At 40.2% G+C, this 17,922-nt stretch overlaps 1 protein-coding gene across 6 annotated transcripts in view; it reads right to left on the minus strand.

Annotated features, from left to right (window-relative positions):
* Nucleotides 1-17,922, minus strand: part of TANC2 (tetratricopeptide repeat, ankyrin repeat and coiled-coil containing 2) — a 602,081-nt gene that overhangs the window by 129,258 nt on the left and 454,901 nt on the right. For all 6 annotated transcript variants that reach the window (XM_044999330.1, XM_044999329.1, XM_044999328.1 and 3 more), the window contains one exon: nucleotides 12,498-12,761. In XM_044999330.1, the coding sequence (XP_044855265.1) occupies nucleotides 12,498-12,761 (264 nt within the window). The remainder of the gene's footprint in view (nucleotides 1-12,497; nucleotides 12,762-17,922) is intronic.

Below are 17,922 nucleotides of genomic sequence, written 5' to 3' on the forward strand. Positions count from 1 at the left end.
ATGAAAAATAGCAAACAGTCAATGTACGATCAGGTAAAAAATATTCTAAAAATGTAGCCTAGTGTAAACAACTGCACCTCCGAAAACAAACTGTTTTCTATGGGAGATCAATTTAATGGGAAGATCATATGAACTTCACTGTGGGGTGATGAGTTAAGATGTAACTGTGACACAAATGGATTAATAAATTACTATTGTTTGATGCACAGTGTATCCACTTAAAACATCTCTCTACAGGGAGGTTGGGAAGAAGGTGGTATCAGGGGAAGGCTGAAAAGAACATTTTTACGATGTAGAACTGAATATTAACATGCTTGAGATTTAAAACAGTGCCCAGTTCCTAGCTGTGTTACTCCTTTACTTCCAAAGTCCTCTTCAGCGTACAGTACTTAAAAACAAGCCTTTGGAAAGGTTCTTGCTTCATTGTTTTGTCATTCCTAAATGATCCAAGTGGCTGGTTAATTTTGTTTATGGGTCTGTTGTAATAAAAGCCAGAACACCAAGATAAGCTGCCAATGTGTCTCAAAGCAGTAACATATGAAACGTGTCTTCTTTGTTACTTGTCAAATCTGTGAATGCAGTGTTCACTAATCAAAACAATTATACTTTATTGCTATAACCGTATCTGTTTCCAGTGATGGTAACAAGACTGAATCCCTCCTCTAGGAACCTCATTCCCAAACTGTGCTGAATGCTATTCTGTTGTATGGGTTTCATCTTTGAGCATACTACTCTGGCTTGTTCCATAAACTCATTTTTCTATTAACTACCGCAATAATGCTGTTCATAATTATTCACGGTATGTTTTGGACAATGTATCATAAAATATGCAGATTAAGTGACTAATGAATGCTGTAGATATGATGGGAAGATATTTAGGCACTTATTCTCAGGTCATCTTCTAGAATGAGTAAGATTGGGAGAGGTTAACAGGGAATACTATCAAAATATTGGCTTTTAAAATGCCACACAGGTTGATGAGCCAAGATGGGTGAATAGTAAAGCAAAATTATTTGTGAACTTGTTTGCCTAATCCAGATCTTATTTCAGTCCACGTCTGCAAACTTTATTATTATGACTATTATTATTTTGCCACTGGGACGGGGTGTTAGGTGTTACACAAGTGTATACGGTGTTCATGTACAAACTCACTAATTCACACGTGGATGAGCACATGTATTTGAATGCCTGCACTTGTGCCAGAAGTGGTTGCCTGGCCACCATAAATTGAGACTGTGCCAAAATGTTCATTTTAGCAGGGGTGATAAGTCTCCTAAAGTTGGTGCATTTTGAATAACAGGATTAAACTGAAATGGTAATTGCACTTTGTTGTAAAGTGCTAGAATCTTCTAGTCTGCTCTGAAGTAAAAATGGCCAATGTGAGCTTAGTTCTGAGAGTTCTAAAAGAACAAGTTGGAAGAATGGGCTGCCTGACCTTTCCTATAGATCCCCTTAAGAGAATTAATAAAGCTGTAGGATGTCTGAAATTAATGTGTCTACCTTTTTGTGGTTTCAACTCGTGTATGACTACTATTTAAAGTTTAAAACATTAATTTTCATCTCTCTCTCTCTCTCTCACTGGCTTTCGTGAACAAAATAAATATTACAATATTAGCATGAGGAATAACGAAGAGAGAAGGTGACCTGGGTGTTAAGTTCAGCAGAGTAGTCCTTTACCTGGAGACCCTTTTCACATACTCCAGCCACAGAAGATGGAGCAAGGGGTCTGCTTTGTGGAGCTCCTTCATTATAAACAGATGGAGCTGCTGGTAGGTTGCTCTTCAGGAAAGTTCCCTCAATTCTGGAAGTTGGTCTGCCAGAGCCTGAGTTTTGTTACATAACTGCTGCAAGGTTTACCTTTTTCCTCAGGCAACAAGGGAGGAGGTTGCTGAGGGATGGAGGGGCCTTCTTATCACACAGTTCCCTTGATCTTTCTTCAGATCCTTAATGTTACTTCAGGCAAACACATATCATTATGTAAAGTTAGGTATCTTCTGTGTACCCCAAATTCAATTTTCTTACAACTTTGCTGATAAATATGCTACAGATATTGTGGCATCATTATCTACCAGATGTCTGGTCTTGTGTGTGAGGACTGTCTCTCAGACTCAATCAGAAAAACACAAATTCTAACTCTTAAGACTAAGCCCTCATGGTTTAATCTGTCTTCTGCCTATGACTGCTGTGCACAGTTATAGATAATTTGGAGCTGAATTGTACCCAATTCTGAAAGTAAAAAAATAAAAATTAGGCAGATTCCTGTAATGCTGCAGTGCAGCCCTAAGTCTGGATGCAGATCACAGGGGCTATATGGAAATGAACAACAGAAGTAAACCCTGTATAAGAAACCTGATTGGACCCTCCCTCTCAAAGTGTTTCATTTAACTTTATATTTCTCTCTTTCTAATCTGTATATTATTTTTCTTCTTCTAGTGATAACTGAAATGAAGTCTGAAAAGTCTTCAAAGCTTCTGATGTGCTCACTTCTGTCTCAGCTTAATCTCAAGATTGTTTCTGCAAGACTAGATCATTCTTTGTTGCCATGTGTGATCATAGAATATCAGGGTTGGAAGGGACCTCAGGAGATCATCTAGTCCAACCCCCTGCTCAAAGCAGGACCAATCCCAAGATAGATTTTTACCCCAGTTCCCAAAATGGCCCGTTCAAGGATTGAACTCATAACCCTGGGTTTAGCAGGCCAATGCTCAAATCACTGGGCTATCCCTCCCCTCTAGTTCAGACTATGGCTGCTGGGTTCCTTTGAGGAGAGTATGCGAGAAAAAAAGAATGTGAACATATTCCCACTTTAAGAAACCACTTTAATGGTGACTAATTAAATACTGAATCTATCAGCAAATTGCTTTTACTCTGAAAGGTATTTTCCAGGGCTCAGTCACCTGGTAAAACGTCTCCTTTTAGCTCTTTATGTTGCCGATCTTTCACTGTCAGAGGGCAGCATAAGCTTTTGTATTTTTAAACATCCTAGATTTTAAATCATGTTTTAAAACCTTTCACTCAGAGCCAGATCACTTTGACCTTGTTTGGAGGCAGAAGAAGATGCAAGGAGCCTAACCAAATTTAGGCAAGCAACACTGGCAATCTTTGGGCTTGGGAGAGCAGAGGAACTGTTCCCATCATACTCCTTTCTTGGTGTACATCACCACAAAGCGGATGATAGGAGGCAAGGCAAGGGTTGGTACAGTCTGTACTCTTTTCTTTAGCCTCCTGAGGGCAGTAATATCTTGCTAATTTCAGTTGTTGGGTTTAGTGTGTGGGTAACCGGGTGATGTTGGTGACTTACAACATACATGAGGTCAGACTAGATGACCTGGTGGTCCCTTCTGGCTTTACATTCTGTGATTCTATGACTCTTCCCAGCACCAAGGAGCTTCAACTGCACCCTAGTCAGGGTAGTGTCTAGATGGCAAAACTTAGCCCTTAGATTTCACATTGCCAAAGTAAAAGGCAAAGGCTGATCCTTCAAACTGCATCTGTGCCCACAAAAAAGCCATTTGTATGTGTTTACGCAACACTGGCCTCATCTTTGAAAATGCATCTTTTACTGTGTAAGGAATTCAGAATTAACACTTTCTGAAGATTTTCATTTGTGCTTATTTTATCCTTTCCAAAGGAGAAGAATGGATGGGGTCTAGTATTTGTATGGGTGTTTTTATTTTTATTATGTATCTATGATGTGGCCAAAATAATGCAAGATCTGGTATGTCATCTCATGCATGGCAGAGATATGGAGGAGAAAACATCAGTTGTCAGATTTTTTTCAAACGCCAAAGCAAGGTACCTGAGGCGACTAGCATGGAAAGTAGTATAGAATATAAAATAAGGGGATTATGTGCATAACTGGATGGGATGGAATAGGAAGAAAACATACTTGAATGCAGAGTTTTCAATTCTTTGGAACAATAAAATAGCAAACCAAATGGATTTATAGGGTTCTGAATTGTAAATCTAAGTGCAAAAGATTTTTCAGAGGCTGAGGGATAATTTTAATAGTGATTGCTCTTGGATCGTAACCTTTTCTTCGGTCAAAAATTGCAAGCCCTTTCATTTAGTACAATGCAATGGAACTCACATACTCTTTCCAAACAGCGGAAATGGTCTGCATGGTGAGGGAAGAAAGGTGGCATGCTTTTAACAGTCATCCCAAACTGTAATTTGATTGCCTGGGGACAGGTGAGTAGAACAAAAATGGAAATTACAGTAAGCCACCTGCTTGCTTGCGTGCTACTGGCATCTTATTAAGTGCCATAGTCATAAAGGACTCCTGGATTAGCTTTGTGACCTCCTCAAACATCTTGGTCATCAGGGCCTCCTATACTATATCAGAGGATTAGATCTGCTCCACACACAGATTTTACACCAGTATAACTTGGGGTGTGATTTTTTTTTAACTTATCCAGAGGGTGCCTCTGTCAGCCATTTCCTGGCTATGCATGATGTCATGATGAATCTGCCTCAATTTCTCTCATTCTGCTAACAATCATTTGGCCTGTACCAGATGGCTTCCTCTTATGATTCCAGCTGCATCATTTATCTCCCCCTCCAGGCCAATAAAAAGTCTGACAGAGCAGGAGACAAGTGACCCTAGAGAAGGATCAATAAGCCCAGGTCCCCACAGAGTCCTGACCCCTTTGCGCCAAGGGGTTTTACTATTCCTTTTGCTGGGGATGACAGGAGAACCTAAGCCCACCCACTCTCCTGGATTCCAGCCCAGAGACCCTGTGTTAAGCAGCTCCTCACAGTCCCTTGCTGCTTCCTACTTCACCTCTCTTGTAGGCCTTTTCCAGATTCATGTTCTCTGATTCTCCCTCACTGGAAGTCTAATGTCCTGGGCAGCTTCTGGCCAGCCTGCTGCTGCAGGAGTATCCTCTGGGCAATCCCTCAGTCTGTCTGGCAGTCACCCCTCTCCTCTGATCTGCAATTTCTTATCCCCCAGGTGTTGCTGGCCCAGCAATTAGCCCCAGCTGAGGATGTAGGTGGCCCACCTGTTTCTGCCTTGGTGGCCATGGTAGGATGGGGTCTGTATACCCTATGGCATTACCAATATAGTTATACCTTGTCCAGCGGAGGGCAACAAAAATGAATCGGGGGCTGGAGCACATGACTTATGAGGAGAGGCTGAGGGAACTGGGATTGTTTAGTCTGCAGAAGAGAAGAATGAGGGAGGATTTGATAGCTGCTTTCAACTACCTGAAAGGGGGTTCCAAAGAGGATGAATCTAGACTGTTCTCAGTGGTAGAAGATGACAGAACAAGGAGTAATGGTCTCAAGTTGCAGAGGGGGAGGTTTAGGTTGGACATTAGGAAAAACTTTTTCACTAGGAGGGTGGTGAAGCACTGGAATGGGTTCCCTAGGGAGGTGGTGGAATCTCCTTCCTTAGAGATTTTTAAGGTCAGGCTTGACAAAGCCCTGGCTGGGATGATTTAGTTGGGGTTGGTCCTGCTTTGAGCAGGGGGTTGGACTAGATACCTCCTGAGGTCCCTTCCAACCCTGCGATTCTATGATTCTATGATACCGGTACAACCCCTAGTGAGGACAGTTATAGCTTATTCCCCTTCCCATATGGAAACAAGCTCTACCGGTATAAACATATTTATAGTAGTATAATTGCATCCACACTAGTGGTGTTGTATTGTTCTAACTGTACAGACATAGCTACACTTAGTATTGCTAACTTTCTAATCACACAAAACCGAACACCCTTGCCCTGCCCCCTGCCCTATCCCTTCCCTGAGGCCCTGTCATGCCCTTTCTCCAACGCCTTGCCCCCCCGGTCACTCTCTCCCCCCATCCTCACTCACTTTCGGTGGGCTGGAGCAGGGGTTGGGGTGCAGGAGGGGGTGAGGGCTGTGGCTGGGGGTGCGGGCTCCAGGGTGGGGCCAGAAATGAGGAGTTCAGGGTGTGGGAGGGGGCTCCGGGCTGGGGCCTGAGATGCAAAAGGGAGTGAGGACTCTGGCTGGGGGTGTGGGCTCTGGGTGGTGCTGGGGGTGAGTGGTTTGGGGTGCAGGAGGGGGATCTGGGCTGGAGTCAAGGGGTCAGGACAGTGGGAGCGGGCTCAGGAATGGGGTAGGGTGCTGGGGTACGGGAGGGGGTGCAGGCTCTGGCTGGGGGTGTGGGCTCTGGGGTGGGGATGAGGGGTTTGGGGTGTGGAAGGAGGCTCAGGGCTGGGTTGGCATGCAGGAGGGGGGGTGCAGGCTACGGGAGGGAATTTGGGGGGTGGGACAGGGCTCAGGACAGGGGGTTGGGGTGCACTATGGGGTGTGGGCTCCAGGAGGGGATTCCAACCAAGGGCAGGGGGTTGTGGTGTGGGCTCCAGCTGGGCGACGCTTACCTCAGGCAGCTCCCAGTCTGCAGCCCAGTGGGGTGAAGGAAGGCTCCCTGCCTATCCTGGCTCCACATGGCTCCCGGAAATGGTTGGCATGTCCGGCTCCTAGGCACAGGGGCAGACAGGCAGCTCTGCCCAACACACGCTGTCCATGCACACAGGTGCTGCCCCCACAGCTCCCATTGGCACTGCCATATATTTCATGTTATAGCACTCTCAGATGATGACCCAGAACATGCTATTTGATTTACTAACACTGTCACTGCAGATTTGACAAAATGCAAAGAAGGTACCAATGTGAGATTTCTAAAAATAGCTACAGCACTCAACCCAAGGTTTAAGAATCTGAAGTGCCATCCAAAATCTGAGAGGGACGAGGTGTGGAACATGCTTCCAGAATTTTTAAAAGAGCAACACTCAGAGGCGGAAACTGAACCACCAAAAAAGAAAATCAGCCTTCTGCTGGTGGCATCTGCCTCAGATGATGAAAATGAACATGCATCGGTCTGCTCTGCTTTGGATCATTATCGAACAGAACCCATCATCAGCATGGACGCATGTCCCCTGGAATGGCGGTTGAAGCATGAAGGGACATATGAATCTTTAGTGCATCTGGCACATAAATATCTTGTGATGCCGGTCACAACAGGGCCATGTGAATGCCTGTTCTTTCTTTCAGGTGACATTGTAAACAAGAAGTGGGCAGCATTATCTCCTGCAAATGTAACCAAACTTGTTTGTCTGAGCGATTGGCTGAAGTAGGACTGAGTGCACTTGTAGGCTCTAAAGTTTTACGTTGTTTTATTTTTGAATGCAGTTAGTTTTTTGTATGTAATTCGACATTTGCAAGTTCAACTTTCATGATAAAGAGATTGCACTACAGTACTTGTATTAGGTGAATTGAAACTACTATTTCTTTTGGTTTTTTACAGTGTAAATATTTGTAATAAAAATAAATACAAAGTGAGCACTGAAGACTTTGTATTCTGTGTTGTCATTGAAATCAATATATTTGAAAATGTAAAAACATCAAAAAATATTTAAATAAATGGTGTTCTATTATTGTTTAACAGCGTGATTAATTTATTTAATCGCTTGACAGCCCTGGTCCTTATTAATAAAAACAACTATAATGAGAGAGGCAAACAAATGTTCCATGGACACTAAAATCCATTCTTACAATAGACATCTGTAATGCATCTGTTTATCCAAAGAGGAGCTACTGGGCCAGTTTCATTCCAAGTCCCGCTTAGGGAATAAGAGAAACGGAAGAGATTATCCAAGGAGGCCCACTGCTCTTTATCTGCCAAAATATGATTGGGTCTGAGGTTTATTTTGGTTTCTGGGGAAAGACCTATACTGAGACCTCTTCTAAACTTAGCCCTCTATTTATAAAGTAGCTTAGTTGATGAAATACTGGATTTCACATCATTTATCATACATTTAAACATTCTCTCAGAAGATAAAAGAAATACATCTAGAGACCTACCGACATTTTTGAAGCAACAGAAGTACCCCAAATCAGCCACCGCATCAGAGGAAATCTGCTAGAAATCACTGTCAGGGCCTTTTAGAGATTTTTTAAGTGCAACAGCAGGATTGGGAAAATTGAAAAATATCCAAAAGGCTTCACAAATCTATAAAGAGACTGGGAGATCTGCAGAGGGAAGAGGAGCCTGTCGTCATGAGTCAAAAAAGGTGAAAGGATGTTTAGCGCCACCAATTTGCAAGAAAGAAATTGGACGAGGAGACAAAGGCTAATAACTTAATAAGGACGTCTCAAAAAGCTTCCCTGAAGAAGTTTGGGGATCAGAAATATCTTCTCCCATATCAAAAAGAGGAAGACAATACTGAGACATTAGTGTTTCACGAACAGGCTGGGTTTCTTTCTGCTTTTATAAAGGCAGCTTGAGAATGGTCTTGTGCACTAATTTCAGGCACTAAACTGGATTTTTTTGCAGACTTGATGAAATTCAGAGCTGGAATGGTTTGACTAGCTAGCATGATGAATTGCTCTAATTCACCTCAAAGGACATTAGATCTGAAGCATAATCTAACTGTCATTGTAAATGTTCAATGCTGTTTTTAAGAAGAAAAATTCAGCTAATCTGGTGGCAAAATTTGGATATTCTACCTTTTTTAAATCGAACTATTAATATACAAATACTACATTCACCTTTTTCAAACTCGGAAAAACTATCCTAAGGAAGGGAAGACAACGGCACATATCAGTCACTGGAATGGCACTGAAGGATCACAGATCAACAATAATAAAATCAATATCAAAATTGCCCCATAGGACATTCCAGGGTATCTCAATACTGGGTGGGGGGGGGAGGGGGGAACAACCCAAAAAACCCTATAACAACAAGTCTCAGAGCCCAGGTCTACAGACAGATTCATGCTACAGTGCTAAGAACAGTGCTGGTACTCCACTCAGGCTGAAGCCCGCGTTCTGAGACCCACCTCCTTTGCCAGGTTTCAGGGCCCAAGCTCCAGCTGGAGCAGGAATGTCCACACTACTATTTTTAGCACCGTAGCATGAGCTCCGAGTCTCTAGACCCACGCTCTGATGCTTGCTGCCATGCGTGTTCTTTTGCAGTGTAGACATACCCCCAGATGCTCTCCAATGCATTCTGGTTTCAGTTATTTCTTGTTTATCTTTCCTGATTTTTTATTTGCTTATCATTTTCCCTTCTTAAGTAAACACTGTCGCTTAATTTTAAAGCTATTTCCATTTGGATTGGGGATGTTATTCTTATTCGTAGTATTTTAACCAACAGCAGATGAAGTAACAATTTTTGTCCATAAATTAAATCGAACCCCAACAACTTTAGGCTCGTTGGCCCAGTGAGATGACAAATATTTCTTCCTCTCCTTTCGCTGCTCAATCTCGTTCTGCCTGTTAATTATTTCTTAGTGGTTACTGCATAGCAAAGCAGCAGTGCCCTTCACAGCTGGTTCTGCCTTAGTACCATAAAATTGCTTATCAATTTTTATACTCCATGCAGTGAGTCACCAATAACTGGTCACCATATGTGCGCCTAGTGAGCTCATGTGAAAGAAGCCTTCTACGTATTCCCACAACTGGACCTTTGAAAAAAATGTTTTTATCACATGTACAGTAACCCATTAATTTGAGTGATCTGCTAAAACACTGAATGTACAGCTCCAATGAATATAACATTTCGTGCAGTAAATTATACACATAACCCTTGAGCGGTCCAGGAGACTATTTATTATTAAAGTTTCCCTTCAATAATATTTGTGAAAAAATAGCATTTCTGACCAAATACAAAGATGCAGCATACAAAGTACTGAAAGACCAGGATGCTGTTTTATTGAGAGAATTACTTTGCTTTACTTAGTTATTCCTCTTCATTTTGTGCTTTTCTGGTAGCATGAAGGTATTAATTAAATAGTAACAAATGCTGCTTGTAGATGGGTGAAATTAGAGAATGCTTTTATGCAGATTTTTGTAGACATGCAAAGGAACTTTTTGAAAAGATACTGTAACACCTTCTGGGGCAAGCACTGCCACACATTAGTTCCCAGAACTATAGTAAAGTGCTTGCTTACAAAGTAAATCCAAAGCTTGTTTAAAGAAGACAAAACTTGTCTGCTTTAGTTATTTAGGAAGATTAGCACTGAAATGGGGTATTAGACCCAGCCTGGCTAACCTCTGGTACCACCAAAATACACACAAATAAGCAGGTCAGTCGACCTGGAAAAAATATTTGGTCAGATTTGTTGCCTGAAAACTTTACTATAATTTTACAGTAAATTATTTATAATGATTACACCAAGTACTGGATCATCAGCATTCTGCGCAACTATTAGTTGTAGTGTTGTGGAACCAATCATGGCTCACGGCTCCATTTTGCTAGGCACTGCATGTACACACAATGACAGCATGAAGGAGGAACTCAAGTGTGCAACGGGAGAAGAACAAAGTTGAGGTTTCACATGTGAGAGATTAAACTTCTCCATAACAAACTTAGTTGTTCAACCAGAGTCTCTAGTCATATTCTTGCCACCCTGACTTACTCTGATTCCCAACTCTTATTCCCAACTGGGTGGCAGGTTCTTTTAGTTGTAAGTAAATGGTGGGAGGTGGTATCACAATAGTCAGTCCCTCCACGTGTAAGTTCTTATCTCTACAGCTGCTTTTAGTTGTTAGCATCCAATGAACTCCACTATGAAGGAGTGTTAGGCCATAAATATTATTCAGTTATACAGTACAGCCTACATTGGCAAGACACGCTGTTCTGATGCCCAGTATCCCAGGTTCTTTGCACTGCATGAGTCCATCATTGATATTTTGCAAGCTAGCTAAAGAATCCTGCAGGGACCAGGATTGAGAAAATATATATGTTTGCCAGTTCAACACAAAATTTAACCTGTATTTATTGAATTGCAGATGGGCTTCCAAATCCAACATTATGGATGATGGCAGATATTCACCCACCATCCTTACACTGGGATATGGTACAAAATATAGAAGAAAGAGCAGAGGAGGACAGCAAGCGAGAAGGAATACTTAAAAAAAGCTTTTAAATTAGGTTAATATATTTTAAATCTTCTCCTTTCTTTCCTTCATGTTTGCCAATGAAGAGAATTCTAAGGAAGGGGCTGAGAGGTTGTTAAATGCTATTACAAGATATTGCAACATCATTTAGGAATCTTTCAAACACCACAACTTCAAGGAAATAGAGATGATTTTGGCCTCTAATTTTCATAATTAAGGCTCAGACATGCTTCAGCAGCACCTACACAAAACATTAACAGGCAAAATAAATATCTATATATTGTTTAACAGTGTTTCATAGATTTTAAGGCTAAAGGGACCACCATCTTCATCTAATCTGACCTCTCCTGTACAACACAGTTCATAGCATTTTGCCTAGGATGCCAAGTATAGCTATTTGTAGATGGAAAGCCTTATGAAAAGATGCTTGTTTCCCAAAATAGGACTATAATTCACATGTTTATTAAATACATAAAGTTATGAAAACTGAAATTAGAAAAATAAAATGCAACTTTTTGTTGTTTTTACTGAGGGAATTAACCACTAAGGCAGCTTGATAAGTAATGTGGTAAATTCACCATCACTTGGAGATGTCAAGCTGCAGTTGGATGTTTTCTCAAAAGTTATGTTCTGTTCAATCAGAAGTTATTGGATTTGATGGAATTCACTTATATGGTAGGGAAAAATCACTATAGACTGTGTTGTACAGGAGAGGTCAGACTAGATGACAATACACCGCTATCTCGATATAACACCACCTGATATAACACGAATGTGGATATAATGCAGTAAAGCAGTGCTCTGGGGGAGAGGGGCAGGGCTGTGCACTCCGGTGGATCAAAGCAAGTTCAATATAATGCAGTTTCACCTATAACACGGTAAGATTTTTTGGCTCCCAAGGACAGCGTTATATCGGGGTAGAGGTGTAGTTGTCCCTTTAGCTCTGAAGTCTATAAAAAACTATTAATACCTGCAATCTTCATCATAATTCTAGTTTCTAATGGATGCTTACATATTCTGTTTAATTGAAATCTGTGAAAGAAATCTTGCTGTATGCTCCCTCCCACTGCAGCCAATATGGAAGAGAGACTAACGTTTTCTAAAATGGATTCTTATATTGTGATGCTTTGCTTTTTAAATGCCAGCACATATCTTTCCCCATCCTCCTAAGTTTTAATTATGAACTGCAGAAAAAGCTCTTGATATTATTACTGCTGATTAATTTGGAGTTGAAAATTTTATGCCTGGAAATTATGCATTATTTTAGAACTGAGGCTGGGGTTAGTATTGGGATGGCATTTAATCAAAAATAATAACTAAACTTTTTTTAAAGCAGATTTTGAGATCACTCTCAAATGATCTGATGGCCATGAACTTTTAAAAAGACCGGATTTTGGCAGCCTAGATTGCTGAATGAACTGGGTGGAAAATGTACTCCTCCTTCGGCGGTTTTCACTTTATAAATGATATTTCAGGCAGAAATGGAATGTTATCACACCCAATGGCAGTTTCCTGAGGAGATGAGACTTCTCTTTGCATAAAGACATTGTATGAAAACAGTAAATGAGAAGACTGTGTTGATGGCTTGTTTTGATCTGATCTAACAGTAAATAAATTATTTCTTACCTGCTACTGAATTTGGCCGTGGCATAAGGTAAAGTGGAATAGACTGCACAGACTGGGATAAAACCGTCTCCAGGTTCCTTTCTGGGATCTTGTTTAAACTGTAGGTGGAGGCGGTCATGTTTTCATCTACGCGATATAAACAGGAGTCCATGCTGGATTTCTGAGACTGCCAAGGTTTCAGGTTTCCTCCAGATCCTAGTTCTTTGCTGCTCTCCCCTCCGTATTTAGTGCGCTCCATGTTTTCAGAATAGCTTGTCAAAGTAGCTTGAAGGAACAAATAAAAAAGATGTGAATAATAAAGAAAGAAGTAGCTGCATACATAACAATATAAGATGATATGTGCAATGAAAATAACAAAAATAAAGCTGATCATATTTTCCAGCATTCTCACATAAATCAGAGATTATGGAACCTAGTGAAGCTGTCCTACTTACTTCTTTGAAAAGTTTTGTTTGACATTACTAAAAGGCATTTGCAGTTATCACGAGTATTAAAATGCTACATATAACTGCATTTGTTCAAACACACAATCCCACAGACTTATAATAAAGACGATTAAGAACAAATACAAAGTCACTTTTGCTCATTGTCTCCATTTTCTTCTAATATACAGTGAGTCAAACTGTATCAGTTTAAAGTTTATAAGCATGCTTGTGATAACCAACTACAGAGTATAATAAATGACAGTAGCATATTTGTTTTAGAAAAATCAACTTGGTATAAATGTTAATCCTTAAGGTCACATCTGAGTTTATGAAGCTTCAAAGGTAATCCATAAATTCACCCTTGTACTGTATGGATTACACTGTTGGTGCTACGTTGTTGGAGTTTATTTCATGGTTTCCTCCTTTTTTTCTTTTTGACTTCAACTTTAGGTATTACTTCCACCATGATATTGCCAAAGCAAAAGCCTTTTTTTTTTAAACTTTGCTCAATATCTTTCAAGTGAATGGGGCAAATTCAGATCTGATCTAAGTGCATGCTACTCCACTTAAATCAATGGAGAGGGAGGCATCTGACTATACCAGGTCTTAACTGGCCCCAGGTATCCAAACGGCTATCCTACTAATTGATAAGCAGAAAATTCTCAACCTAAACTCATCACCCTGCACCCCTCCTGTGCTGTCAGGAAACCAGATGTCCAACTAGATCTTGAACTTTCCTGTGCCTCACGTCTATATATATAACTAATATAACTTTCTAAACCATTCCTCCGTTGAAACTCTAATACTTTCATTTCCATTTAACCACTGTTAATTACCTCTCCAACCTAAAGTCTATGTTAATGTGTCTAAAATGCAACAAACTATTGCCACAGGTCCCTGAACAACACAATATGAATTAAGCACTTTCTCTTTACAGTACAAAGATCACACTTATGTTTTCCAAAATATTCTATGATAATGCCCTGTCTTCTGAAGGAGGCTTTTCTCCTTGCATTCACACAAAAGACCATTTCTAAAGCAAAAGATATGTAAAGCCATAATGGCTTGTATCTGTGTGGTCTCATTAACAACCACCAGAGTGGTTTAATTTCTTTTATATTGGTAAAAACAAACATAAAATTACTCCAAAGAAGCATATGCTTTCAGGCTTAAGCTCTTTCTATGCCAAGTTCCAAATTAAAGCAAAATTCGTAAAGAGAACAGTTTCATCTCACAAAATAGGATTTTAATGGATTTTCTTACACAATTTGAACTACAGCAACCCAAATAATAGCATTTTGAACATCCATTAGCTTCAGTGGAAGTACCAGGGATTAATCTGGCCCATTGTGTCTGATAATGACAATAAATATTTGTAGTGAGATATAATGAGAATCAGGGCTAAATATTTATAAATAAAGTCAAAGCATCATAACAAGGGGAAAAAAAGACAACTGAAGGAATTAACAGTGAAGCTATTGTACTCTGAACAAGACAAAAGAGATGCCATCCCAGAAGTTACTGTGCCTGTTAGTGTCACAAGAGTTACCTGTCACTTGATTTCTCTGACATTTGAGAGTTGCAAGTGTTTAAAAACCAAAAGAGAACTTGCAAGGAGACCATCTAATACTCCTACAAGTGCAAAGGGCAATTCAGTGCACCATGACATAGTGAAACGTCACCATTCTGCAGATCCCACTTGTCTTTGAACTGTTCAGAAAAAAAGACAGAACAGATGATCTTTCCTTTAACAAAAATGGACTGAAGTCCTTTTAGAAAAGTACACACTGTAAAATGAGTGTAAAAAAAAAAATCAAAGAAAAATGCCTGGCTGGATCCATGGGCTTATTTAAAAAAGAAGGTGGAACCTCTAACAAGGTGTGGCCAAGTGGTTTAAGCACAGGACAGAGTCAGAAACAGCTGAGTTCTAATCACAGGTCTGACTCTAACTTCACTGGGGATCTTGGGCAAATCTCTTTACCACTCTGTACCTTAGTTTTTCCCTCTGTAAAATGGGGTAATATTTCCTTATCTCAGAGGTGCTGCAAGGATTAGTTAATGTTTGTAAAGCGTTTTTAAGTTCGAAGCAACTACAGGAATGCAAAATATTTGATATATTCTCGCTGGCATTTAAATATATATTTTCTGTCAGGAAAACAATTTTATATGTTAAAATGGGAAAATGAGATAAAACAAGAAACAGATGTTGTTAGCAGATCCTTCCCCCAAACACTGTTTAATTATTGGGAAATATGTTTTCAGATGCCTTTTCTAGAATCTCTAATTCATAGTCTCAGTTTGTGTTGCTGAGACACACTGTACCATGTATTTATGTAAAAATTAATTTGTGCCAAAGACGCATATCCACGTATTTCCAATCAATCTTTGCAGAAACATATCATCAACTGAAGGAAATAATCTCCAAATAGCGCAAATTGTGGAAAACAGATAGGAATTTTAGCAATAATCTCGCTTTAAATGAGCCAGCAACAGAAAATGACGAATAAACCCTGAAGGTCCCCATCCTAACTGTTAATTTATGTTTACTTGAAATGTAGTTTTCACTGGTTTAAAATCAAGCTGTTTTTATGTGCAAATTCTTCACTGACTCAGGTATTTGGGATTGTTCCCTGTGGGTTAATTTACCTTCTGAATGGTCTTAGATGATCTAAGTACTACTATGCAGGCTAGAATCAATTGCTCTATGGCTTTAATCTGTTCTGCGAGCTATTTTAAACCAAAACTGTTTTAATTTTATTTAAAAGGACAAAAAACAATCTGCTAAAACTCAGCATCCTGAATTAGTATGCAGTGCATGTATCTGAGGAGAACTAAAACATAAGTAATGGTGCAGCGAATGGGCTGTGCCTACCACAGGCAATCAGAGCTATGAAATTACCACTTCTCAATCACTATTGTAGAGAACATAGTTCTATTTCAGACAAGTCACACTGTCTACGTCAAATGAGTCTGTCTCAATGTAACACTACATGGAGAAAAGTTAATAAGACTTGTATATACAGGAAGCTATTGAGGCTTCAGGCTATGTTTAGGCAGTAGCGGAATACCTGCAACCAAAAAGAGAAGCATGTGAAGCAATTCTTCCCCCAAAACTGCCGAATTCACAGTCTAAACTCTCCTATGGACAGGGCTGCAGCAAGAGCGTTCCAGGACAGGTTCTTGGTTCAGATGATGAGTGTGATTAAGCACGTATCCCCATGATCTCTTACACTCACCCTGCTGTGGATTAATTGTGCTTTGCAGGAGTAATCTCCACATGCAGTTGCATTGGGACTGGGTATGCACCCTTGGGCTAGATATAATGCAGGTCCACAGCAGGACTGCCTTTGCATCATTCAAGTGCAAACATGTCCATGTTAAAAACACTGGGCCTGAATTTGGCCCAAGGTATTTATTTTCCCATTTTGGGGAGAAGACACCTCTGGAAACAGTTTCAAGAGGAACTGTATTACAGCAAACACAGAATGCCAGAATGACATCATTGTAGAGAACTATCTTTCTCTCAGATATTTTATATATGCAGAGAGAGAGCCAACTCCTATAATCAAAACATCAGACTATAGTTAAAATGACCCTCCAAATTACACAAACAATTTCCCCTGATAACACTACTTTGGTTAGATTAAAGAAATCATAAACAAAGTATTTAGTGTAATCCCCAGAGATTTATTTGCTGTGTAACTCTTAACTGTGATTCTATAACTTTCACAGCTGCTATAGCCAATGAAAAGGAAGTCCTAATAATGAGGAATCTGCTTCCAAGAGGGACACATTTTTATATTAAATTGCTCAACTGTGTTAATCATGTGATGGCTGCAGGAACTCGCATGTGTTCTAGTACCATTTCACCTACAGCGCATTAGTTTAAACAAATTGTGCGACGAGACAACTGAGGAGCAGTGAATTTCACAAGATTATTTACACTGTAAACTCTTTAGGACAGGAATCTTGTATTCAGAAATGTCTGTAAAGTGTCAAGCACACTGTTGCTATCTGCCAAATCTATGTGCTTTGCTACGCTGCCTGTAACCACTGCTCTAGTCACTAGACGACACTTCCCTTCAAGAGCTAGGAACAGAACTCAGGATTCCTCAGTTGTAGCATTCTACTGATGTCTAGCATACAGTTATGTGAACCACTGACAAAATATGTAGTACACCTCTACCCCGATATAACACGAATTCGGATATAACGCAGTAAAGCAGTGCTTCCGGGGGCAGGGCTGCATGCTCCAGAGGATCAAATCAAGTTCGATGTAACGCGGTAAGATTTCTTGGCTCCTGAGGACAGTGTTGTATTGAGGTAGAGGTGTAATTTGCTTCTAGTGGCTGCTCCACGTAGCAGACAACAGTTATGCCTAGAGCTCAACTGATAAAGGTCTGACCCATGTGGGGAGTCCTTAGGGTTGCAGGTGATAGCATTTCTATTCTTCAGGTTTTCTTTTTTTTTAAAAACCCACTGGTTTAATTCAATTCACACAATAAATTAAAAGCCATTAAAATCTGTCACTTATGACCTGACATGCAACAAACCCATTCCATACTTTGTTCACTCATCATACATTTTGATTGTGTGTGACCCACTGACAGGTTTGAAGGTTGAGGAATATAATGGCTCTTAGTTAGCAGCCTATGGTGTCAGGCCCATTGGAAACAATCAACAATTAGACAAACTTTCCAGTTCTTCCCTGGGCCGAGAGCATGCCTAGAAGATTTCAGCCCGAGGGTGGCTTTGAAAGTTCTGAGCATATGGAAATAGAGGCTTAAAATGGAACGTGGTTTTCTAATACTATGGTGGGTATTATCAGCACCATAGATAATATTCAAACACATACAGACTCAGGATATGTCTAGATTGTGAAAAACTGTTGTTGTTTTTTTTTTCTTTTTTTTTTTTTTTTAAAAAACAAGAGTGAGCTATCTCGAGGTACCTAACCCCATAAGCCACATTTAAATTAGATGTTAAAACCATAGAGCCTA

Source organism: Mauremys mutica, chromosome 25, assembly GCF_020497125.1.
Source record: "Mauremys mutica isolate MM-2020 ecotype Southern chromosome 25, ASM2049712v1, whole genome shotgun sequence".
Classification (NCBI taxonomy): domain Eukaryota; kingdom Metazoa; phylum Chordata; order Testudines; family Geoemydidae; genus Mauremys; species Mauremys mutica.